The following is a 26325-nucleotide window of genomic DNA, read 5'->3' as shown; positions in this document are numbered from 1 at the left end:
TGCATGGTTCCTACTGCTGCCTGGACTGAGTGCTTTTGCCCACCGGGTGATCTCTGGGCTGCCCAGCACACTTCTCTGAGATAAACCTGGGGGAAAGCAAGACCCTGGGCTTTTATTGTTAGGTTTGCAGGGCAATTCTGATTCAAAGGGCCTAAAAGTAAGAGTTCAAGGAGGGGCTGGATTCCCCAATGGTTTTTACAGGCAATGGCGCCTATGGCAATGCAATCAGCAAATGGGCTGAGGGTGTTTACTGTGTGGACGCTGGCATCTCGACACACCAGATATGTGGAACTCGGTGACCATGCAGGAGTCGCAATAGCAAGGTGGGAGAGAGATAAGAGGGAACCAACAAAACTCAAGGGGAAAACACAGCATGGAATAGCAATAAATGACCCCTGCACAGGGCGCTGCCTGGGCATTAGCGAACCCAGCCTCAACAAAAGTTGCTAAGGAGGACCCTGCGTCTCCACCTGGTATTTCACAGACAGTCCTCCTCTATCCCCAGGCTGAAGAGAGCTGCAGTTGTTAGGTACCATTCCCTACCCTGGCAGCAGCTCATTTGAAGGGTCACTTTGTATAGCCAGAGATGGAGAGACCTGCTAACCCCACAATTTCGGGGGGGAGGAGAGGGGAAGGCAGAAGGAGAGTAGCTAGAGAAGTCTGCTCCACAGTATGAGAGGTGGATGAATGTTTGACTACCTTGGGTCAGGGACTATCTTTTTTGTTTGTACAGTGCCTAGTACAATAGGGTTCTGGGTCATTACCACAGTTCCTAGGCACTACAGTAGTATAAGTATTAAATAAGTTTAGCCCAGTGGTTCTTAACCAGGGTACGCATACCCCTAGGGGTACACAGAGGTCTTCTAAAGGTACATCACTTCATCTACAGATTTGCCTAGTTTTATAACAGGTTGCATAAGAAGCACTAGCTAAAATTTCATATGACTTGTTTATACTGCTCTATATACAATACACTGAAAGGTAAGTACAATATTTATATTCCAAATGATTTATTTCATAACTTTATGGTAATAATGAGTCAGCAATTGTTCAGTAATAGCATACTGTGATACTTTTGTATTTTTATGTCTGATTTTGTAAGCAAGTCGTTTTAATTGAGGTGAAACTTGGGGGTATGCAAGACAAATCAAGACTCCTAAAAGAGGTAAAGTAGTCTAGAAAGGTTGAGAACCACTGGAATAGAGTAGCCCAGTGCTTCTCAAGCTATCTGCTGTGGGGGACTGGCAATTTTTTTTTCCCCAATGTGCACACAGACTGGCAGCCGATGGCTCCGCGGACCACCACTCTGAGTAGCACTGGAGGAGACCATGGCACAGACAGTGTTTTTGTAGCCAGGGTGAAGAAGCAGATACTTTATACTGCCACCTGCAGGAAAGCAACAGCTCCAAAAAAGGGTGTGTTACTGCAGCAAAGGTGATGGTACCGAGGGCTTCTCTAATCAAAAGGAATCTACATGTGGGCCGGCGCACCCTGCCATCTGGTTGACTGCTACTGACTGTTCCTAGTTCAGGCTCATCTGCAGAGGCACCTTTGCCACGGTGCCCCTCTCTAGCCAACACTACCACTGTGCAAACCCAGGCTTGCTCTACACAGCCTATTATAACCTAGGCTTTAAGTCCTTGAGCGATCCCCTCTCTCCCTCTGTTCCTGCCCAGCAGTTACAGCCCTGCTAGGCAGGTTAGCTTTCAGTCCTTAGGAGCTGCCAGGATTGGGGCAGGGTCCAGGTGTCTCAGCCAAGGGTCCTCTTTTGTGGAGGAGGGTCCATCTCTGGCTCCCCTCAAAGGCATGTTACAAGCTCAGTTTCTTTCAGATGGCCAAGTTGCCAGGGGTTGGTTCTGGGCCCCTTTTCCCTCCTTTTGGGTCTCCTCCCCCCCAGCACCTGCTGCCTCAGCTGATGCCATAGTGGGAGCTGACTGGCCTTGCCCTGGTATGTATGGCACACAGATACAGCGCACACGTGGAGAAGACTGGGTTGGTTGCTTCTTTCCATTTTCACTGCTGGGAATAAGAATTGTCACACCCCTTACTTGGCTCCTGCTGAAATGGAGCCAAACAAGGGCCCAGCAAGGGGCTGTGTTTAAACTCCCTCATTCCTCCCCCTTCCTGCCCCAATAAAGGGAGACCCATGGAATTCCTCTGGATGCACACAAAGAGAGCAACAGGCCCAGCATGGCAGGGTGAGGAATGTTTAGTGGCTGGTGGGCTCCTCAATAGCAAAACCAGGAGCTTTCAGTAGGAGAACTGGGGCTACAGGGAACAAGAAAAGGAACTAGCCTAAAGCCAGGTTGGAGAGAACACCCTGAAATATTCCACTTGGTGACATGGCCCTTCCTTGTTACAGGGCTTTGCTCTGCTTTACAGCTCTTGTGGCTACAAGGCCCAGGCTGTATTCAGCATTATGAATAGGGGCTATGTTGGGTGGGATTAGTACGGTCAGATATTTTAACAATCTTACAGGTGGTGGCTTTTGCTGGTTTAAGGATAGCCAGAAGAACTACTCCCTGAAGCATAAACTTACCCTCCTTGTATACCTCCCCTGAATATTAAACCTGCTGCACAGTCATAGGCCTGCTCTGGTGCCAGCACGATAGTGGTGTTGACAAGTGGTTACAGCACGACAAGTGTAGGCTTAAGACATTGTTGCTTTATGAGAGGAGGAGGAGAAGAAGCCCATAGAGTGCTGAATCACGCAAGAAACAGTCTGAGGGGACCTAACACAAAAGGAATGCTATGAGGGACTTATGGGAGATGTGCACATGGCCTTTTGGTTGTTATCCATCGCAGGCTGTAAGGGGAGTCCTCTTGCTACATCTGTCTGAGTATCTACTGGGGTAGTTCTGTGAGATAGGGCTGTGCAGTTTGATGACCTGATTGTGTAGGGGAGTTACCAGGGTGGGCTTGGGAGCTGTGTACTGTGACTGGGCAGCTATAGCCCTTTTCTCATATGCTCACACTTTTTTTTTTGCCAGGTGGCAAGATGGTATGTGGCAAATGGTGACCCTGTCCTTGCTGTGTTCTCCACCCTCACCAGCAGCACGGTGCTTACCAAGAAGCCCAGGTGCTAAGTATATTCCCCTCATGCACACTAGTGAGTTAACCCTCTCACCCCCAAACCCTCCAACTCCAAAAGCGATCCCAGGGAGCAGCAGCTGTGGTGCAGGAAGGGGGTGTGGGAGTTTACTTCATCCCCTCTGTCCCTCCCCATTAGAGGCCTTGACCCCATGAAAAGCTATGTTGATACATCAGCAAAACCAAGTGGCAAAAAGGCAAAACAGCTCATCCTGAACATTAGAAGGAAAAGAGCCTTGAGTATTTAATGTGGTTTTAGCATGAATGGTTTTGGCAGAGATGGGCCACCACAGAATGGCACAATCAGGAAGTTCTCATGCAGCACTGATCAAACCCAGCATCAGCCCCCTCTGCCATTTATACTCCCTAGGGGTCATCCCAGGCACATGCTACCACTTCAATCACTTTTCTTAAAGGTCAGCTATTGCTCACATTAGCCTTTTTCCCCCTTTCTCCTCCTTGCCCATATTGCTTGCTTAATGAAGAGGGAGACAGCTATGCTGTATGAGAGGAAGGCTAGCCTTGTAATTGAGGCACTGGCCTGGCACTCAGGAAAGCTAGGTTCAAGTCCCCACGCTGACACAGACTGCCTGTATGACCTTGGGCAAGTCACTTCAACTCTCAGGCTTCAGTTTCCCATCTGTAAAAGATGATAACAGTTCTGTCTGTTTAGGCTGTAAGCTCTTCAGGGCAGGGACTGTCCTTTGTGTGTGTATGAACAGTACCTATCACATTAATAGAAACAAATATGTTAGCACTTGGAAGAGGGAAGACAGCCAGGACAAGTACTTGGACCTAAAAAGGTGCAAAGACCAAGGAGGGAGAAAAACTGTCCAGGGTGATTCCCACAAGAGGCAACTAAAGAAAGCAGCAATGTTTAAGCAGAGGCCTAGGACAAATGTGTTCACTGAAGAGCTCTGTCTGGAACAGCATCCCCACTGGAAATGGTGGAAAGAAAGCCTCCTAGATAAGGGATCTAGAACAGACAAGGCACTCGAGAAAATCCAGCAGGATACAAAGGGTTTGATTAGATGACTAAACCTACTGGATTATCTGCAATTTCTATCGCTGTGATTAATTAGGCAGCATGCCTTAGGAATTTGGCAAGCACCTGGGAGCCAGGCCAGCTCTACTAGGAAGCCAAAGCAATAGTCTGCTAAATTGTTAGGTGTTGGTATGGATAGGTGCCCACCCCAGGCAGACAGAAGAAGGTAGAGCAGCAGCCATTACCAGGTCTCCAGCACGATGACACAGCAAATTCAGCAATGTGGTTGCCCTTGGCAGGGAATGTGCCAGCCCCCTAAAGCAGAAAAATTCTACTGCTACCCCTCATTGACTGCAGCAAAAGCCTTAAGCTCCTCTGTTTGTGCAGCTAATGCAAGCCAAAGGAGGAGCATTATATACAGTCTGTTGCACTCGCAGTTCTGCAATGCAGCCTCCACCCAAGCCTGTTGTAGCCACTCAGCACATTCCACTTCAGATGAACAGCTAGGCCCAATCCTGGCCTATACAAGATAATTCTGATTCATCTCCCATGCCCTCAGCAGCATTTACATAGCAAGTGACCCACTTCCACCTCCCACACAGTTTTCCCTTAGGGAATCCTCATCTGCCCAGTTCCAACCAACACGCCCCAGTTAGCAAGGAGGGAAGAGAGCCACTCTGGCATTTTAACAGACTCCCCTTGTTATGGCACTGACTGAAGTACAATTGTTGTTTTAAGGGTTTCTGTGTCAAAATGGAGGGAAAAAAAAAAACACACACAACCAGCATCAGATGACAATGTCCCAAGGCAATTCACCTAGCTCAAGGAGAGCCATTAAGGATAAACCCATCCCAAATCTGCTAACTGGGCTGGGCTTTGTAGGCCTCACCACTTCCAAACCTGCAGTACAAAGTAGCAGCTTGTTGACCATAGCCATGTCAGGGGATTCCTTTGTGCCACGGGAACACAATGATTCCACAGATCAGGGCAGCCAGATGTCCCCACACACACAGGGGTTTGTGTGTCTCTCAAACTCACACACAAAGGTGTAAAATGTCCATAAGGATATTTGTTGTTTTGCTTCTTCTGGGGCAGGGGTGGGTCTGAAGGCAGTTGGGCAAGATGCAGAGTTTTTACTCACTGTAGACTAAAGGAGCCAGGTTTTGGTTTTGAAAAATCCAGGGATGGTTTGTGTCCAGGCTCTGCTTTACCAGAGCTTGATATGATGGCGGTGGGGAGGAATCAGAGATTCTAGATACCAGGCCTGGCTGAGCTCTAGCATTTACTGGGCAGAACATGGCTGCTGATGTTTTCACTGTATCAGGACAATAAGGTTGACAGCGTAGGCAGGAGTTCAGGAAGGCAACTGAATCTAATGAGAGACAAATCAAGGGTGACTTCAACTCCCTGCATATGACCTGGACAAGTGTCATGGCAGGACAAGGTGTAGGGGAATAAACACCTCTTAGCTGCTCTAGGAAGCAATAATTGTTCTACAGCCCACACAAGGAGAAGCTAGTTTTGATTTCACCCCAGGTACCATCTAGAGTTAATTCAGAATGTAACTATAGTTGAACCATTGAGTACTAGTGGCCACATACAACTGTTAAATGTGACATTCCTGGTGTGATTGTACCAGAGACTAGTATTGAATATTACAATTTAGAGGGGAGGTGAAGTGTATGGGAACTGGGTGGTATCCCTTTAAAAGGTTTGGGAGCCCTTTAGCAGTCCTCCCTGTTTTCTATTGCAGAGGCTACCAGAACACAATAGAGCAGCTGCATACATGTTACTCGAGGGAATTCTGCACCACTGCACATGTGTAGAATTTATGTCCCACACAGATTTCTTTGCTTCCCTGCAGAAAAATGACATTCTGATGGGGAAGCAAAGGGAAACCACAAGACCAGTCATATGACCCTCCTGAGCAGTATGTTTTGGGTGCCTAGGGCTGCCAGCAGAGAGGTAATTCACTGTGGGTCAGGGGAAGACCTGGCTGGTGGCTCCTACCCTGCGCCAAGCTCAGCTGCTAGTCCTGGCTGGGCTTGGGAGGACAGGACTTCCTCTTCCCTTGCACAGCATCCGGGGCAGTGTCAGACCCACCCCCAGATTTCTCGCTTGGCTGTGGGAAGCTCTACAAACTCTTCTCTCTCCCCCCCCAGCCCCACTTCCCTCATGTGCTTCCTGCACCCATTGCTCATCAGCTGCAGGGGGAGGGATCGCTGTACAGGGAGCTGCTCCTGCATCTGTCCAACCCCTGTGCATCTAGACCCCTCTCATACCCAGACCTTCCCATGGAGCCTCACCCCCACCCAGAACCCCCCTTGATGAGCCCTACTCCCCCAACAAGCCACCCACACCTGGATCCCCACCCCTCTCCCCCACTGAGCTCCCCACACCCAAGCTGCACCCCCCCCCATCACCCACTAAGCCCTAACCACCTTCACCTGGACACCCCTGCAGAGTCTAATTACTGTTGCACTAGAACCCCCAACATGCCTCTGTGCATCCAGATCCCCCCTGCACCTAGAGCCCTGACTGAGCTGCCCACACCCAGATCCCTCTCAACCCACACCTGGACTCCACACTTTGAAACTGCCTTGCTGAGCCTGCCTGCCCACACCTGGTGCACCTGGCACAGAGGGGCAGGGCCCTGGGGTGTTTCTTGGTCAGGCCTGGTCCTTGTGTGGTGTCAGTGTTGGGGGAAGCCTCATCATTGAGTGTGTCCAGGGGAGGTGGAGGGGTTTACAGAGTGATCCCCCCCCTCTGTGCAACCAGTGGCCTGTGTTCTCCAATGACATGCTGGAGCTCCCACATTTGACAAATAAAAAACATTTACAGAATTTTAAAATATTGTGCACAGAATTTTTAGGTGCAGAATGCCCTCAGGAATGATGTGCAGCAAGGCTTTGTATGTTTAGATATAGATAGTGTCATTTGGAACCCAATTGCATCTGTGTAGTCCCCCCCCGCCAATATTCTTAATGTTATGTAGCATGCCAAGACACAACAGGAGGGGATTCTAAAAACAAAACAAGGAAGTAGGGCTTAACTACACACACAACCCACCACAACCCTGAAGTCAAATGTGAGGCAATTCAAATCCTTAGACTCAGACATGGGATGTGTAAGTAGCCTCTGAACTAAGTCACGAGAGGAATGTATACTCCCTATACTTGAAAGGAAGCAAGAAGGCAAATAGACCAGTATAATTAAATGGAAAGGTTTTTGAGCCAAGCCATTAAGAAAATGGAAAGCCAGCTCACTTGAAGCCAACAAATTGATGTGTAAGGAGAAAATTAGGAAAGCCACCGTGAAAAGCAAATAGACGCAGATACAAGAGAGACAAATGGGTTTCCTGTGACAAGATTGGTGGGACAGGGATAGGGAGTAAACAAAATAGTTATGGAGGATATGAATGCTATGGAGATGCTCAGTGGATTTCTTAGCACCAATCTCCACCAGAGGAGGTTGGGGAGATACCTAATGCATCTTTATTGTCTGAGAAAAGTCAGTATCTGCAACTTTCTCTTTTCAAGACCAGAGTTTATGATAAAAACAACAAGTCACCAGCCCCAGATGGCTTACATTCAAGAGCTCTGATGCAATTTCAGAGCACCCTGACTAAGCAGTGCCGGATATATGCCTCAGCCGACCCAGGGCCCCCTCAGTTCCTTCTTGCCAGCTACTCTGACAGAGGGGAAGGAGGGCGGGTTTGGAATGGATATGAGCAACACATCTCGAACAATAGTTAAAGGTGAGTAACAGTCTTTTCTTCTTCGACTGCTTGCTCATATCAATTCCAATTAGGTGACTCCCAAGCCTTACCTAGGCAGTGCGGTTGGAGTGAGATGTCACGGAGTGAAGGACCGCTGAACCAAATGCAGCATCACCCCTGGACTGCTGAATTATCACATAGTGGGGGGCAAAGGTTTGCACCGATGACCAAGTCGCTGCCCTACATATCTCCTGTATGGGTACGTGTGTCAGGAAAGCAGATTATGAAGCCTGAGCCCACTCCACCCTACTAAGTACACTAAACTACACTAACTATTAACAGGTATTAAGAGAAAAAGCTAAGGAGAGTGGAGATCAGCTATGCTGTGCTCCACAGTTCCAATGACCATCACAGGTGGTAAGAAGGAACTGAGGGGGCGCTGGGTTGGCTGGGGCATATATCCGGCACCATGAAGGCGCCACTCCAGGGGGCGCCTCAGCCAACCCACCGAGTGTTGCTGGGGTAAAAATCTTCTGACGATTGTGCACGTGGTATGCACATACCTAATTGGAATCGATATGGGCAAGTACTTGAAGAAGAATACAAACCATCAGGCTTCAGATCATAAGCCAGTCAGTCACTGATGAGGTTAGGAAGCAGCTTCCATTATGGGCAAGGTATTCCATAAATTGTTGATCTCAGGGTTACTTGCACCTCTCTTAAGTATGTAACCAGACAGTGCTGGATTCAGGACTAGATGGACTATCAGCATGATCCACCATGACTATATCTAGGTGTCTCACTCTTGCACTCAAGGGGAATGTTACGAGGGCTACTTACCACTCCCTGCAGGCTTGGTGGGATCAGCCCACAGTATACAGGGATGAAGGTGCTGCAAACACAGGCCTGAAAGAGAGAGCACAAACCCAGCATAAGAGATCAGAAACATTTTTGTAAGAAACAAACCAGGACCTGAAGACAGCAATTCCCTGGGAAGGCTGGCTCAGCCACCTGCTGGATCATCTGGAGAGAGGTGGCCTGTTGACCAACAGCAACCTGTTCAGAGAGTCTTGGCTGTGGTTATATTCTAATGTGACAGAATTTTGGAACGAAGACCAATCCCTCAGTAATTCTCCAACAGAGAAGGGAGCCTGCAGATATCACCTAAGCCAAGGGTGGCCAAATTTTTTCGCCCGAGGGCCACATCTCGGTGCGGAAATTGGAGAGCCATGAATGTAGGGCTGGGGCAGGGAGTTGGGGTACGGGAGGGAGTGTTGGGTGTGATAGTGGGTGCAGTGTGCAGGAAGGGGCACAGGGCAAGAGGTTGGGGTGCCAGGTGTACAAGGGGGCTCAGGGCAGGGGGTTGGCTGCAAGAGGGGTTTGGAGCAGCTCTGGAGTGGCAGCGGCATACACTGGGGCCAAGGCAGGCTCCCTGCCTGCCTGCCCTAGCCCTACGCCACTCTGGGAAGCGGCCAGCATCATGTCCCTGCGGCCCCTGCAGGAGCGGGCTCCTTGTGCTGTCTTTGCCTGTGGGTACCTCCCCTGAAGCTCCAATTGACCACAGTTCCCCATTCCTGGCCAATGGAGCTTCGGGGGAGGTACCCACAGGCAAGGGCAGCATGTGGAGCCCTCTGCCCCTCCCCCCCAGGGGCTGCAATCCCACAGGCTAGATCCAAAGCCCTGAGGGGCTGGATCCGGCCCATGGGCCATAGTTTGCCCACCCCTGACTTAAACGGTGGAATGGGGGGTAACAATTTCCCCACCCACCTGAATCAGCTCCTCTTTGGAATGGAACTCTGACAGGATCACATTCTCTCCATCAGAGACCCGTGTCAGCGAGATGCCCAGGCGTCCTTTAGCCACTTCGTGCCCATTGTCCGGCAGGGTCTTGTACAAGCAGCTGCGGATGATTTTCACCAAGTTGAAGGATGGGTGTAGAGGGCCCAGGAACCTCTTCCGGGCTTCTTTTGAGACCTGAATGATATTAGCGCCCGCCTCACCTACAACCAAGATAGCCAGCAAACAGGTAAAAGATGCACCACGAAACTCGAGGGAACCAGGGAAAAAGAAAAAACCTCACACAGTGGACAGTCACTTTGTGTGATGGGAGGTCACGGAGCCTGATCAGTTAGTTTTATGACAATTAACAACATCCGTAATTATGCAGCTTAAGATAGAGGTAAATGAGATTCATTCTTCAGGAGCATCAGGTGATCTGCCTTGAGATTAGAAATATTTCCAACCCACCCCACTCTATATATTTCTAGTACTGCATGGTTGCACTGGTGCATTATCCCCTCAGCACAGACAGAGTCAGCCCAAGAGGCCAGTCCTTAAGACAACACAGATCTGGTCAGACCCTGCTCATCCATCCCCTCCATCATCCATACTGGCCCAACTTTACTGCCATCCCATACATTCCTGCTGGTAAAGCAGAGTGGCATTTAGCATTTCAGTCCTGTGGGAAGTTGATATTGCAACACTTGTTTTCATTTCGGATTGGGACAAAATTTGAAATAGAGGTTATTTTAATGGAATGAAAAGTTTCTTTAAAAAGTTTTATTTCGGAAGTATCAAAACATTCCAAGTCAGTTTGACACAGCATCCATGTAAGAGGCAATGGTGCCTTATAGATTTTGTAATTCTGATGTCCCTTGTCCCCTTTCTCCCTTACTGACTAGGATCCTTGGCTGCACTATATCTCCCATAACACACCATGTGACTTGGTCAGAGGGGAAATGGCAGCGCATCATGGGAAACAGCTTGGTTCAGTTCAAACGGAAAGGTTTCCATTCAGGTGTACTCAACCTGAAACATTTTTTTTTTCCCCAACTGGGTGGGAGGGGGATTAGTTTAGCCAAAAATGGAAATTCTTACGGAAAGTTTCAAACTGAAACTTTCAGTTTGCAGAACTTGCATTTTCTCTTGAAATGAAATGAAAAAATTCTGGCCCGGCTCTACATGCAGGTTTCCTGTGGCTTGCTACTGTGCTTTGTTAATTGGCATCTGACAAGTCAGGTCTTGGGGATAGGATCAGTGTTACAAAAAAGTCACCTCAGTTAATTGCATTTCCTATCACATACCTCTCCCCCAGACTGGGGGTGAATTCTCCTTATTTTTAAAGGGCCATTGTCTCATTCACCTGGTTTATGCTAGCCTGACATGTGGGAATAGACTCCAGAGTTCACCTAACCCTTCACCTTTCCAGTACGGCTCTTTACTAGCCAAATGTAGGTCTGGCAGGTGCATCTTTATTAAAGCCAGCAGCTGGGCCACCCCTGCTTATGCCCATGGATTGACCTCCAAGGAAACTCCTTTTGAGGGAAATTGCCTAGTTTGGAATGAACCTTCCTGCTACTAATAGAAATAGTAAGTGCTTTCCAACCATTAATTATCCTCAACTCTGTGAGCACCACCCACATGGGGAAACTGAGGCAGCGAGGTTTAGGCCACCACTTTCCAAAAGATCTTTTCAACTTGTCTACCTCAGTCATTTAGGTGCCCAACCGGAGACACTTGGGCCTCAATTTTCAGAGTGCTGAGCACCTGCAACTCCAGTGGACTTCATATGAGTTGCAGGTGTTCTGCACCTCTGTAGATCAAGCCCTAGGACTCTCAGGTCAGGCACCTAAATGACGGAGGTACCTAAAATTATCAGAGCTTTTGGAAAAGTTCAGGGCCAAGTGATTACCTAAGATGTCTGAGAGGGAGCATGCTCATAGCAAAGCTGGGATTCATACACAGTAAGCCCTTGCTCCCAGGGCTCTGCTCAGACCCCACCTCTCTAGATTTACCACCTAACCTTGCTCCGCCTTCCACAGACTGGAGATTCAGCCTCTCCAGAGGGCCAGAGGTCAGCTGGCCACCCAGACCTAGTATGTGAACATCAACCCATATCACCAAGAAGTCAATGAAACAGACACTATTGACCTAGGTTGGATTTGAATGAGGGGCCTACAAAGGAAAGGCTCCATATCCCAGTTTGTAGGGCACTGCTCTAGCAGAGACATTAAACGAGTGGCTAAATTAGACTGAAACAAGTCATGGGGTGAGACGGGGAGTGCTGCTCAGCCAAGCCTTGGAGCGGTCTCCCGCTGCTTTTAGTAGAAGAGAGGGAGTTGTGATTAAAAATCCTTCCACAGTTCCAAGCCTAGAAGGGAACATTTAGAAAAGGTTCAGCTGGTGAGCCACGGTCTAGGATGTGATTTGCTGAGCGCTGTTACAGTCCGATAGCGTGACCTTGTGACACTTTCCCTGTGGAGCGGTTCCACCCCATTTAACTTGGGCTGCTCTGGAGAAGGACCCAATGGGAAGCCTGCTTCAACTTTAGCACAGTGGCCTAGCTGGCACTGGACAGGGATGCAGCCATCTCCCTGCAGAGGGAAGGAACAGCTGATTCTGCTGAGCTGCCTCAAGCAGCCCAGTTTGGGAGGAGCATCAGAGCTCTGCAAAGAGAGAGTGTGAAGGAACAGAGGCAAAGGGGGCAGAATACCAGCCTGAGCCAAACCAAAAACCAGGCTGCAGTGCTGCTGTTTGCACGCACACATCACCACCCCCACAAGCCTCTCCTAGTAGAGCTGAGGAACAAGAGCCTTTGCTTTACATGCAGGATAAGAGCTACTCTCAGAGACAGAGGGAGAGGGGACAATGTGGGGCGTGAAGGACTCTCACAAAATAGAGCTTCAGCTTCATGCAGGAACTGTGTCTGATTTGTAGAGCAGGAAGGCAGAGACCCCGTTAAAAAATCAGCTCAGAATCCAGTGCCATCCCCCTCTCCAACTGCAGGAGGGAAACATTTGGTGTGGAATAAAAAGGATTCCAATTTGCTAATAAGCAACAAGCAATCACATTGTCAGAGCCCGAGGTATTGGGATGTTCCCCATTGAAAACAAGAAATGAAAAGCCACTTAGTACTTATATACACCACTCTTTCATGGTTAAAAGCATTCGGAAGCCAATTCCACACCATTGAGTTAATGGGACCTTTGCTAGTCACTTCAGTGGGTGCAGGATTAGGCCCTTGAACTTCATTGAATATTTATAAATAAAGAGGTTCCAATTTTTAAGTGGAATTTGGAAACCATTAGGCTGCAACGGAGCCGAACAGTCTGAGCTCTCACCTGTGAAGCAGGTTTCAGCACGATCAACCCTTTGTCCTGCTCTGCCTGAGACCAGTATTCAGTGAGTGGCTTCACTTCTGATCTCAGTCCAGCATGAATTAGTCACATTTACTCATCTCCTCTCATCCCCGCCTGCATTCTATCTCTGCCTATCTAAAGCTGGTGGCACTGGGGGCTAGTGCTATCTATTAGGACCCCCCACCCCCGCAACATGTTATAAAAATGGTGGCCCACTTGTGCCAAAAAAAGTGGTATTCTGCATATCCAGTAGATTAAAAGCAGGGGCCAGCACTAGGGGATAGCAAGCAGGGCAATTGCATGGGGCCTCATGCCACAGGGGGCTCTGCAAAGCTAAGTTGGCTTCATCCCCATGTGGCAGAGTTCAGGCTTCAGCTTTGGCCCTAGGCAGTGGGGCTCAGGCTTCAGCTTTCTTCCCTGGGCCCTAGTGACTAATACCAGCCCTGCTTTCTGGTTTATTTTGGGGGACCCCCTGAAACTTGCTTGTGCCCCCCCTGAAGCCTCAGACCCCCTGGTTGAGAACCTAACCTAGAAGGTTATCAGTATTCTGTTTAGGTTATTATATCATAACCATCACCATAGTATCCAAGTGCCCCACAAATACCCCTATAAGGGACAGGTATATTTGGCCTATTTACTGATGGGGGCAGAGTGGTTAAGTGACTTGCCCAACATCACACAAGAAGTCTATGGCAGAGCTGAGACGTAAACACAAATATCCCAAGTTCCAGTCCAGTGCCTTAACCACAAGGCCATCCAGCCCCCCATGCAAAACTGGGATGTGCATGTTGGGAAACTATGGGTTGAGCCAAGAACACCAAGCTCCCTTGCTGTGGTTCCTGCACTCTGGATGTGAATGCCTGCGTATGGAACGAGAAGGGCACAGGGTTAAAGAACCACATAGGGAGGATTATGCAACAAGAGATGTTTACTGACAAGAAGAGAGTTCTTAGAGCCAGCACTTCAGTTTGCTGGCCACGGCTGAGAGAGAACACACACACAATTAGCGCAAATATTGTTAGTATTTTAGCCAGTTATTGATTAGCAAAACATCTGGGTGGGATTTTTATTTTTTTTTTTTTTAAATCAGAGCTTGACCAGCAAACGCTAGGTTAAGCTGAGATATGTTGCTCCTCATGTCTGACCATCCACCTATTTTCCCCACCCTCCTGCCCCAGACAGTTGTAAAATAGGGCCTGGTGTGACATGGCGGGAAGGGGGCAAGAGGTAAAATGAGGAAGATGGGGAATGAGGCAACACTGACTGGAAGAGATGAGAAATCCTTTCCCTCCCCACACCAATTCCTTCCCCCACTCCGCAAACAGGGGACAGCAGAAATCTTTTAAGAAGCAGAAGCCTTAAAACCTCAGATACTGGCATATGGGGTGCAGAGAGACAGTGAACTGGAGCCCTGTGGGACTGAGAATGGACAGCATCTTTGGGGGACTTCTCCCGCCTCCTTTAACACTATTCAGTGCGTAAGAATAGAGGTGAGACTGCTGTAGGCTGTGAGCTTCTTAGGTTATTTTGAGCTATTACAGACAATGGTAGGATGGGCCATACTGAGCTCTCATTGGAGACTTCACTTTCATAGAATCACAGGACTGGAAGGGACCTTGAGAGGTCAGCTAGTCCAGGCCCCTGCACTCATGGCAGGACTAAGTATTATCTAGACACCCCCCCCCCCCCCCGACAGGTGTTTGTCCAACCTGCTCTTAAAAATCCCCAATGGAGATCCCACAACCTCCCTAGGCAATTTATTCCAGTGCTTAACCACTCTGACAGTTAGGAAGTTTTTCCTAATGTACAACCTAAACTGTCCTTGCTGCAATTTAACCCCATTGCTTCATGTCCTATCCTCAGAGAACCACTTTGGTTCTTCCTTGTTTTGTTGTTTCCTTCAGTCATTTAGGTGAAAAGTATAGGGCTGCTCTGTGTGTGTAAAGAAAAGAGAAGTGTATCATGAGGAGCCCAATCTAGCCTGTTATCCTGCCTTTGGCAATGGCCAGCACCTGAGCCTGCAAAGGCAGGGTTCTTAGCACGCCATGCAAGACTAATTGTGCAATGCTGTACGGAGGTCGAGGGGAAGGAGAAGCTTCCAGAACGCCACAAGCAGCAGCTAAAAAGCAGAAGCATGAGATTTGATTACTCTTATTCAGCTTGCATAGCCAGAGGCTTATTACTAGTCATATCAGTTACCCCACCATTTGATAAACGTTCCCCATGCCCTCCCACAGCAGCCAGTGCAACGGGTTGACAACACACTGTAAACAAAGAAGTTGGATAGAGGGTCTGTGGATCAAAAGTAGCAAGCCCAGTGCCCCAGATGGGCAGAGAAGGCTTGATGGAGCAGCACTGGGAGCTGTTTGCACTGCTGCTGCCTCTACTGGATTTGTTCCCTGGACGGAAATGATAGTCTCCAAGGCCGTCAGTACAGCACTAAGCTCACCACGTTATGTTAGATGAGCCATTGATCCTTGTGAGCTAGTTATTCTTTGAGTCCTTACATACAGGAAGTTGTAAGTATATGAAAAGCCACTATTCGGCTACTTCATTTAAAAGCAGCTGTTGCCCTGAAAGCTTGGGCGTGACAGCACTGAAGGATAAAAACTCCCTTGGGGAGGGATGGGCAGAGTGAACTCCAGAGCCAGGGACTTTCCTGGAATCAGGGCCAGTGCAGAGGTCCTGCCAAAGGGGATCATGTTCATTCATTTGGGTGGTCATTGTCACAGGACAGGTGACATCTGTGAAGGCATCTGAACATAAATGAGTGGGTGTTATACCCCCATGACAACCAGAGATGCTGTTCCAGGAAAGCGCAAAACAAATTCTGCTTTGGGTTTTGCTAGGGACTGCCAGTGAAGATGACCAGAGAGCTGGTGAAGGCCAAACATTAAGGGGAGGGGGGGGAAGGAGAGTGTGTGGGGGGGGAAGGGAGAAAGAGGAAGCCCACCTACCCCTCCCCCCCACAAGGTACCAACTAGCCTGCAATGGATGTTTGCACATTAGCCTCATTATTGGGCCTGATCTAACGCCAACAGAAGAAGTCAGTGGAAAGGCTCCAATGGGTCTTCGTATAGAAGAACCTAACCTGTATGCCACTTCTGTCTGCTCTGGCTGTGCCTGTGGGACACATGTAGAAAGTCTGTCTCATCAAAAAGCCATTTCCACTAAAAGACAGGTCAATGGAAAAATTTGACCGGCAGTAGTTATAAACAGACTCCTCCTCTCCCCGCCCCCACTTAAGTCCTCTATGCCATCTGAATGCTCCTGAGCAGCACCTGCCTATTAGAATCCCAGGACATGGTAGCACATGAGAAGTGCCAGACTGACAGCCCTGGTGAATGAAGTCCTAAATATCCCTGTGCCCTCGCAGAATCAGCTCTGAGGAAAGGCCATAGTTCAGTCTCCAGCCAGCTCAGACCTTAGCCTCTGTGTAGAGGCTACCAAAGGGGTGAATTAATACTAGCTGTGGCGCTGGTCTGCTTGTTCTTAGTCTCGTTCCTAGCTACACCAAACCCATTTCCACACAGGTTACTATATAGCTAGACATGGTAAAGACCCCACCATCTGTGAAGCTGCTGCAGTCTGGTTCCCACAACCATAACAAGTAGAACCTGGTGCCAAAATACCAGAGGTCCAAGTCTCCTTTGCTGTGCACACTGTGTGATCATTCACACATTAGTGCAAAGGGTGTGTAAAGGAACACAGTGCACAGGGCAACAGAGAACTGGGCCTCAAGCTGTCAGGAGAAGTGGGGAAGAAGAAATGGAAGAGGAGGAGACAGATATTCTGCAGAGATCTAAAGGAGCCTACAAGGCTATGCTCTCCACTGAGGCCAAGCACACTACCAGGGGTTAATGACAATCTAACCACACTTCTACAATAAAGTTTGGGGTCGGGAAAGCGGATGATAGGTCATTTTCAGCATTAGAACTGGATCAAAAGCAGCACCTTGAATCAAGGGCATATGGTACAGTACTAAAGAACGCAAAGCATCAGACCTAATTAACATCTGCCCTCTTATCAGCAAGAGATAATCTGACCTGCAAAATATTTAAGCCAATAAAAAACAAAATGGAAGAATGACTGCAAATAAAAAGATAGGAACAGCGCATCCAGGAGAATGAAAGAGGAGTTTTAACATTAGCCTAAAGTCATTCCTGCTGCCACCCACCCGGGGAGTTGTGGCTCCCTTTGGAAAGGCTCCATCTCGGTATAAAGAGCACCAGTCCATGCCAGGGACATTCCTGTTCCATTAGCTATAGCAGCTGGCACACATGGAGCATGAACTTAGGACATGGGTGGGGAAGCAATTTGATGCTGGGTGGAACCACAAGTAAAGGGAAAGTTAACGGCAAAACGGAAAGTTAATGGTTTCCAATGTACCCAGAAAGGATGAGGCTAAAGAGTGAGGAATGGATTGCTCTAACACCCTCTCTGCCTGTCACCCATCCCCAGGGGGGTAAGAAATGGATAGTAGCTCCTCAAGAGAGATTTAAGGGCTTCAGATAGAATTCAGGCATTTTATGAAGTCAGGGGCCGTGCTGAACATGCCAGAGACTGGCCTATGCTACCCCTCCACCTCTGCCAACACCAGTGCTAGGCACCAGCATGGTTAGTTTAGGTGCAGCTTTCCCATTTCTAATGCACTCAGCCCCATTTTGCTGCCCTTGTCTTTACCCCTGCAGATCACTCCACTCAGCTGTCACCAAGAGGATTCAAGTGAGTTCCCCTCTGCATAGGGAATGGCAAGAGCAGCAGGATGTTAGTCAAGCACTACGATCTGCCTTGGCTATTTAGAGTGTAAACTCTTCAGGGCAGGCGCTGTCTTCCAACAGGTGTACACAGCACTCAAAGTCCCAACCAAGATCAGGGCCACGTTTACATGCTGCTGTACAGATACTGTAACAGAGGGTCTAATCAGATGTCCACATTCCCAACTTCCCCGAGACTCTCATAATAAGGAGAAGAATGTATGTTCTCCCCCACACCCGCCTGCCCCCAAAGCAGACTCGTCTTCCAGCGTTACAGGAGTTGCCTTATTGCCTTCCACCTGCTCTGGTAAAGCATTACAGCTCCTCCCTGCTACTTTTCCCTTCTCTCTCTCCTGCTCAGAACAGCTTTTTGGAGGGTTTGTCTGCTTTTCCCTGGGAGCAAACAGTGTAGAACTGAATTGTGCTCTGCTCACTCCACATGGGGGTCCATGTTGTTACACTCACCTGCTTTCTGAATACTGAGGGTAAGTCACATGCTATTTCCCCAGTTGTCACCAGGATGGTTATGTTTCCATTTTAAATGTTTTAAACAGAGCTGATCTAGAATTTTCCAACTGAGGGGCTTTTGAGTGGCGGGCGGAAATCAGAATACTAATCTGTCAATCCAGAACAGTTGGTGGGAAAGGGTCAATTGCAATGACTCTCCCGAGTCAAAGTTTCCAAACAGTCTATCTTGACATGGGACAAAACATTTTTCAGTTCCAAATGACTTCAGTATAAATTAACTAAAATTTCAAAACAAAAAAATGAAAAAAAACCACACACAAAAAAGGTCAAAATTAAACAAAACATTTTGATTGACCCAACCAGAAATTCTTTGGCTTGGTTCATGAGAATTTTTAAGATTGACTTTTCATCCTGATTCATGATGGGGAAAGTTTTTTTTTTTTTTTTTTTTAAGATTTCAAAAACACACACCACACACACGCACCACCCTCTCCAGGGATTGGAAAACCATTTCCTGGCCAACTTGAGATGTAAACAAGATTCACTGCAACAGGATTTGTGAATCAACAGCATGGAAATTTCACAGGGAGAGAAGATTTGCTTATGGAACTTTTCCTTGGGCAACTCAATTGCCAGAATGGTCTCTGTTCACCATTTACAAGGAACCTCGCATGGCTGCAAACTAAACCATTCCCTGAATTCCAAGGTTAAGCCATCTCTGCCTCTTACAGGGTAACCCAGGGAATCACACTGCAGTGTAACTGGGAGGGTGCAGTCCTCTTCATTAGCTGTCTCTTACAGGCTGTCTGTTGCTTTTATTCATGCTGTCACTTTCTTCTGGGCTCCTTAGGGCGGAGCAAGAAGTGGGTTTGGTTGGACTTTTTACAATGTTGATCAGCTGTTAAAGCTAGGAAATCTAGAAGGGGAAAGGAGCATGTCAAAGCTCTTGAGCAAACTGGGAAAAGGGGCACCATGCCAAGAAGGGAAGAGGTAAGAGATTCCTTCACCTACCACCAAAAATGAACAGAAAACTAACTCCATGAAAAGCCAACAAGCAATCGCTGTAAGTCACAGGTCCTTAGAATCTGGAGCAGAAACAGTACAGATAAGATTTGGACATTTCAGTTTTTTTCTTCCTATGCTTCACAGGTGACATCCATGCTGAAGGAACACCACAGAACCTATATCAGGCTATTCACTGTGGGAGGAACAGTGAATATCATAGCAGGCAGGCAAACTGGGTTCCCGTCCTGGTTCTGCCACAGATACTTGCATGACCTTGGACATGTCACTTATGGCCAGATTGTCAGGCCTTAACCTCCCCCAGGCATGTGCACACACTTACACCTGCATTTCACAAGCACAGATACTTGTGCCTTTATGAAAAACTGCACACACAAAGTAGTGGCATTATCAGGGGTTTGCAACTGCAGTGTATTGTACATGTGGAGGTGGGTGTTGCTCACAGCACCCATGTGTGTATTTTTGGCCCACCTGTGGGTGAAGACCAGGCAGCAGATCACCTGAAAACAGTCTATGCCTTACTGTGTCTGCTACAGTTTCCCCATCTCTAGAGCAGATATTGTAGATCACTTGGTGTCATACATGGCTTTTCTGCAGTGACTGCTTCCTGCATCCCAGAACCATGTACTGGACATAAATCAGACGTCAAGAATTATAAACATTCAAAAACCAGTTGGAGAACACTTCAATCTCTGGTCACTTGATTACAGACCTAAAAGTGGCAATTCAACAAAAAAACTTCAAAAAACAGACTCCAACAAGAGACTGCTGAATTGGAATTAATTTGCAAACTGGATACAATTAACTTAGGCTTGAATAGAGACTGGGAGTGGATGGGTCATTACACAAAGTAAAACTATTTCCCCATGTTTATCCCACCCACCCCCCCACACACACACAACCGTTCCTCAGACATTCTGGTCAACTGCTGGAAATGGCCCACCTTGATTATCACTACAAAAGGTCCCCCCCTCCACCTCCACCCCCACCCCCCGGCCCTCCTGCTGGTAATAGCTCACCTTAAGTGATCACTCTGGTCACAGACCCATTGTTTCATGGTCTCTCTGTATATAAATTTCCCCACTGTATTTTCCACTGAATGCATCTGATGAAGTGAGCTGTAGCTCACGAAAGATTATGCTCAAATAAACTGGTTAGTCTAAGGTGCCACAAGTCCTCCTTTTCTTTTTGAGAACCATATACTGTATCTTGTGTGGGTGGACGGATGGGTGTCGGATTTCTCACAGGCATTAGTGTCTCATGTTCCACACCTTTTCAATTTTGTTTTCTGTCTGGAAAGTGTATAAATCCTTAGATCATAAGCTATTTAAAATAATATTTCCAGAGTCCTGTATGGGGAGTTAGGCCAAAAGGTTTGCCCACCCCTGTTCTGAGGGCCACATTGGGGCTCCAAAACTGCCTAGAGGGCCGGTAGGAAAGGCTGTGCCTCTCCAAAAAGCCTGGCCCCACCCCCTATCCGCCCCCTTCCACTTCCTACCCCCTGACTGCCCCCCCCCCCAGGACTCCCCACTCATCCAACCCCTCCGCTCCTTGTCCCCTAACTGGCCCCCTGGGACCCCACCCCTTATCCAACACCCCCTGCTCCCTGTCCCCTGACCTATCCACACCCCTGCCCCATGACAGGCCCCCGGGGACTCCCATGCCTATCCAACTGCCCCCTGAGATCCCCTGCCCCTTATCCAACCCCCCTGCTCCTCGCCCCCTTACCATGTCGCTCAGAGCAGCATGTCTGGCAGCCGCACCCCCTGGCTAGAGCCAGCTATGCCACTGCACTGCCTGGCAGGAGCTCGCAGCCCTGCCGCCCAGAGTGCTGGCAGCATGGCATGCTGAGGCTGCAGGGGGTGGGGCAGCAGGGGAGGAGTGGGGGCTAGCCTCCCTGGCCAGGAGGTTGGTCCCACGGGTCAGATGTGGCCTGTGGGCCAGTTTACCTACCTCTGAGTTAGAATTAGCAGGAATCTTTTGCAGGCATTCGGTATGATCATTTATGAAACCCAAGCATGTTAAGAGTGTCATACTAGTACAAAGAGTTCCTCTAGGACTTTTTATTTTTTAAATAGATTCATAGATATTTAGGTCAGAAAGGACCATTATGATCATCTAGTCTGACCTCCTGCACAATGCAGGCCACAGAATTTCACCCACCACTCCTGTGAAAAACATCACACCTATATCTGTGCTATTGAAGTCCTCAGATCATGATTTAAAGACTTCAAGAAGCAGAGAATCCTCCAGCAAGTGACCCGTGCCCCATGCTACAGAGCAAGGTAAAAAACCTCCAGGGCCTCTTCCAATCTGCCCTGGAGGAAAATTCCTTTCCGACCCCAAATATGGCGATCAGCTAAACCCTGAGCATTATGGGCAAGATTCATCAGCCAGATACTACAGAAAATTCTTTCCTGAATAGATTCAGTCCCTCCCCTCACCCCACCCCACCCCATTGCTTTGGCACCTGTTAATGAGACGGGGATTGGCTGACTGTTCCTGATGAGCATGTGAGAAAGGAGACTTTTCTAAACTGTAGACATAGTAAATACAGACCCCTCCCATCCCCTCGAGGTCAACCTATAGGTCAGCCTTGTTGCATAATCCGCTACTCCTATGGTAAATGCTTCATTCGTCAGAGGGCCTGTGCAGAACTCAGATACAGCATTGTACAAACAGTTCTGCGAAGGAGGGTTCCTAGAAAGCCTGGCCATAGGCCATAAATAGCCTGCTCTTTTTTCCTTGAGTTTTCCGGCTCATTTCCCTCTAGTTTTCAATGGGAGCAGAATAAGGGATCGGTTATAGTTCCCCTATCTAGATAAGCAAGTACTGTTACCCTCTACGGCAGACTTGTCCCCACCAGGGTGCCCTCCTGTGGCAAGACTGATAAATCCTGCCTCAGTTTCTCCTACAGTCCCTGAGGCTGCCTGAGTTTCCTTATCTTCTCTACCACCAATCAAACTTGACTGTCACCTCTTCGGTGGAGGACAGAAACATTACCATCCTAATTGTAGCCCTGCTTCTGGGCATAAATTTTTTAGTATAAATGCAACTATCAGCAGATCCTTCAGATTACGATGATTCTCAAAACCCCAAAGTAAAACAGATTAAAAATGTAGCAGTTCTCCAGCTGCACACCAGGGACGATCTCCAGGCCACCCACCAGAGAGTCAATAGTCCCACTTCAATTCCTCTGCCCCTCTTCCAGAGCCTCTACGCCCCTGAAAGTTCCCCAGGCTGTTCCAACTCCTCTCCCACAGCCTGCAACTTAGACCTTCTGCAAGAGAGCTCGATGCAGTGTTCTGCTCTGGAAACCCCTTCGCTGACAACTCCTTCCAGAATCAACCCTCAGCCTGCACTGGCTGAGCTGGTTCTTCCCCTTTATTGGCGGGGGCCTCTGCACAAGCCTTCTCCTCACCAGGGCTTCCCTGCTCTGGCCATCTCTCTCCACTGACTCCCATCCATAGCACTCCCCAAATAGTGCATCAGTTCTCTACACACTAGTTCCCCCCCAGAAGCTCCTAACTATGGCTCTCATGCAACTCTCACCAGCTCTCTGCTGCTCTTTCCTGTTGCCTGGGTCATTCTAGAGGCCAGGTGCCCTGGATCAGACCCCATCCATCTCATCACAGGTGACTTGAACCCATTCTCCCAAAGGGGCCGGTTACTCTTCGACACCCCCATTTTACAGGTGAGTGGCTAAAGCTGCGAGATCAAGGAACAAATGTTGATGGAGCTCAGCCCCCACAATCAAGGCCAGATATTCAAAAGGGCTCAGCAGGTTGTTTCAGAAGGGCTCAGCATCCATCTGACCCACTCTATAGGTGCCAAGTACTAGGAGGTCTGGCTTCATGTGACCTGCCGAAAGACATGGAATATGGCAGAGCAGACAACTGGACTTCCCTCCCCTAGGTCCCAGGGCAGTGCTTCAGCCACAAGGCCAGCCCTCCTCCCTAATAAATAGGTATTACGTACAGGTTATGCTAATTGTTTCAGTCTGAGTAGAGACCCACTGGCCACAATTTATTTAACAAAAACAAACAAAAACACACACAACCTAAAGGCTCCTTTTGGAGTTAGTCTTTGGAGACCAGGAGGTGTGGCCATCAGCTGTGGTCCAGTTTCCTATTAGGAGATCAACCTCAACTAGAAATAGGTCTGTCCCCTCTCCCTGCCCCATCGAAGAGTGAGGAGATGGTAGATAAAAATGGATTTAAGCCACCTTGGGTTTTGCCTCAGCTCTCACAAGTCAATCATCCCATATGCTGCTACCTTCCACCCTGCATACACAGCGTGGTAAGACACCATCCCAGAGTCCATATGTAAGCACAGTTGTTTGAGTTCCATCTACGCAAGGTAGCTGGCAACTCTGCCAGAGTGCAAGGCAGGATATATTGGCCATGAAGAGCTAACAGGAATTCAGTTGCGTTTTTTCAGCTAAACGGTGCACTGGAGAGAGCTAGTGGGAGCAGGCAGGTGAACTGTACAAGCTGCCATTCTTAGTTACATTTTACATCTAAAACCTTTATGTTAGAGTCCAAGGCATTGCACAATAGTAAGTCACGTGGACAGCGGTCTGACTCACTACTGCCTTTGTATCAGGCATTGAAATACTTGCCTATGCCAAGCCATGTATAAGGGAGCTGCTGCTGAGCAAGGGGGTAGAGAAGAGCTTAGCTTAGACTGGCAGCCAGGATCATTCTGCTTTGTTGCTATTGGGATTAAAGCAGTTGATCCAGGCTGGATCATCTTTTCTTTCATCATAAGATAATTCCCTTATGTAAGTCTTAATACAGGGATCAGCAATGCAGCATTAGAGAGATGTTAGCATGGCGGAACAAAGCACAAAAGGGGGAGGTTTTAAAATAAGACTGACCCTCTCTACCCAGGAATCTAGCAAGACATACTGAAGAGCCAACTTCAGCCCTCTCTCTCTCTCCAGGCAACCCTCCAGAACTCAGTGGAACCGCTCTGATATGAGGACAGAATGAAACCCACTAAGCACAAGGGACGATTCTGTTCTGACCCCCTGCTCCTGGGTTAGGGAGAGATCAGAACTTTCTGCCATGTGGCATCTATAGGAGATGAGATCGATCAGGAGTGCATGCCAAGTAAACTGCAATGCTCATTTCTCTGAGGTCCCCACCCTGCAAATGCCAGAAGCAGGAAGACAGGAGACAAACACACATGCACACACACACCCCCACCCAAACCCCCTCCAGGAGAATTAAATGGCCTGATTCTCTACTGCCTTGTACGGGCATAGATGACCACACACAGGGCAAAAATGGGGCCTTATTCTCTTGCAGTTCAAATCTGGAGCAACTCCACTAAAACCAATGGTGTTGAAACTAGTCCAACGTGCATCAGGTGCGGGTAAAATGTTACCACTCAAACTCACTAGTGAGTGACAACTGCTTCACCTGGGGTTAAGTGACTACCCAAGGTGGGAGGCAGTGAAGAATCAGGTGCTCAGCTGACAGGTCTGCAGGACAAGCCAAGATCAGCACAGTGAAAGCTGCTGTCCTGGTACAAATGTGTCACACTGGGCGAACCTCCACTACAGGAGATATTGGCTACATGCTCTTGCCCCAAGGGATAGATGCAGTCGGGTTAGGACAGAGGAGTCTTGCTTTGGGAGAAAGAGCCCAACACACAAAAAGCTAAGGCCAGCTCCTCAATGGGGGTAAATCAGCAGAGCTGCATGGATGTACCCTTAGCATTGGTGCAGCTGTTCGAGAAGCTGCAGCGAAATCAGACAGCCTTTCAGCCAGAACTCTGTACTTCCACTGCAAGGCAGGAGAGAGGCAAAGAAGCAGCAGTCAGTCTGTGCCCATTTTCAGGGGTAGAGTGTAGCACAGAGAAAAATCCACAGAGTACTTGACAGATTTCATGTAGCCTCAAAACCTGGGGGGGTGGGGGGGGAGCAGAATGACCATACATAGCACATCCCCACCCACACCCCTGCAGAGCTCACCAGGCCATCTGCCTTGGAAAGCAGCAAGAACCAAGGTAATTTCTGCCCTAGTCAGCTGATGAGAACCAGCCCTTATCACCTTGGTTTCTCCTGTCACTCACTCAGACTGGAGAAAGCCAGACTGCTTCTGTTGAGATCTGGGCCCTGTACTGACTGGGCCTGGGGGAGTTAATAGCAACTAGCCCATGGGGGATAAGCATGAACACAGGAGTCGTGCTGGCTGTGTCAGATTACCAAGCGAGTTACTTTCCTTGCCATTCTTTCTCCAACCCCACCCGGGCCCACATGGTCAAAGTTTAAAATATGTCTACTCCAGGGATTAGTGTCCTAACCCAAATCCCATTGAATGTAGAGAAAAAAAAAAAGATTCCCGTTCCCCAGATAGGAAAGATGGTCTTGTGCCTAAAGCACTGAACTAGGCCTGAGAAGACTTGTGTTTGATACCTACCTCTGCTACAGGCTCCTCTTGTGAGCTCATGCAAGTCATTAATCTCACTGTGCCTCAATAAAAAGGGGCTAGTAATACTTCCTGTGTCTGAATAGTCTCTTTAGGCTGTAATTTCTTTAGCACAGGGACTCATCTCTTAATATGTGCATGTACAGAAGTCTCCTTTTGCTAGAGCCTCCCACCCAAGATCAGCACCTACCACAATAAGAATAAGACTTCAAGAGCTTGCACCAATTCATGAAAAAAAACAGGGCCCTTGAGGAGCAGTGTTAGGCTCCAAGCACATTCTGTGCACAAGAGATCAGCTTTTCCAGTTGGCACTATATGCCAGCCACCTTATGCTATGCCAAGCGCCTGTTATGGCCCCACTTGCTATGTCCTCTTTGCCCTTCCATCATGTGGGTATGTATTCAGAGCAACATTACACCAGCCAACTTTTCTCCAGCAGTATTAGGTAGGCAGGGCAAATTGACAGCAACTAAGTCATAATGAGAAATTTTGCTCTGAGTCACCCTGGGAGGAGACCAGGGACACATTTAGCTTTGCAAGGAATCCCTTTCCATATGGGATTTACTTATGGGGGTGGGGAGGAAGGGCTGAAAGGTTAGCAGGTTCTCTTCGGGTTGTGATGCTACAATACCAGAAATGAAGGTAAGATTATCACCATGGCCCACAAGCAGCCGATTCTTGAGCACAAAAAATGACCGACATTTCTAAC

General features: G+C 48.4%; 1 protein-coding gene across 1 annotated transcript in view; it reads right to left on the bottom strand.

Moving 5' to 3' along the window:
- Positions 1 to 26325, bottom strand: part of PNPLA2 (patatin like domain 2, triacylglycerol lipase) — a 51674-nt gene that overhangs the window by 13789 nt on the left and 11560 nt on the right. The window contains exons 2-3 of the mRNA XM_077818236.1: positions 9561 to 9793; positions 8634 to 8699 (exon numbers count right to left, since the gene is read on the bottom strand). Of these exons, the coding sequence (XP_077674362.1) occupies positions 8634 to 8699; positions 9561 to 9793 (299 nt within the window). The remainder of the gene's footprint in view (positions 1 to 8633; positions 8700 to 9560; positions 9794 to 26325) is intronic.

This window comes from Eretmochelys imbricata, chromosome 6 (genome assembly GCF_965152235.1).
Source record: "Eretmochelys imbricata isolate rEreImb1 chromosome 6, rEreImb1.hap1, whole genome shotgun sequence".
Classification (NCBI taxonomy): domain Eukaryota; kingdom Metazoa; phylum Chordata; order Testudines; family Cheloniidae; genus Eretmochelys; species Eretmochelys imbricata.
The sequence above is the reverse complement of the archived record's forward strand: the minus strand, read 5'-3'. Positions and strand labels throughout refer to the sequence as shown.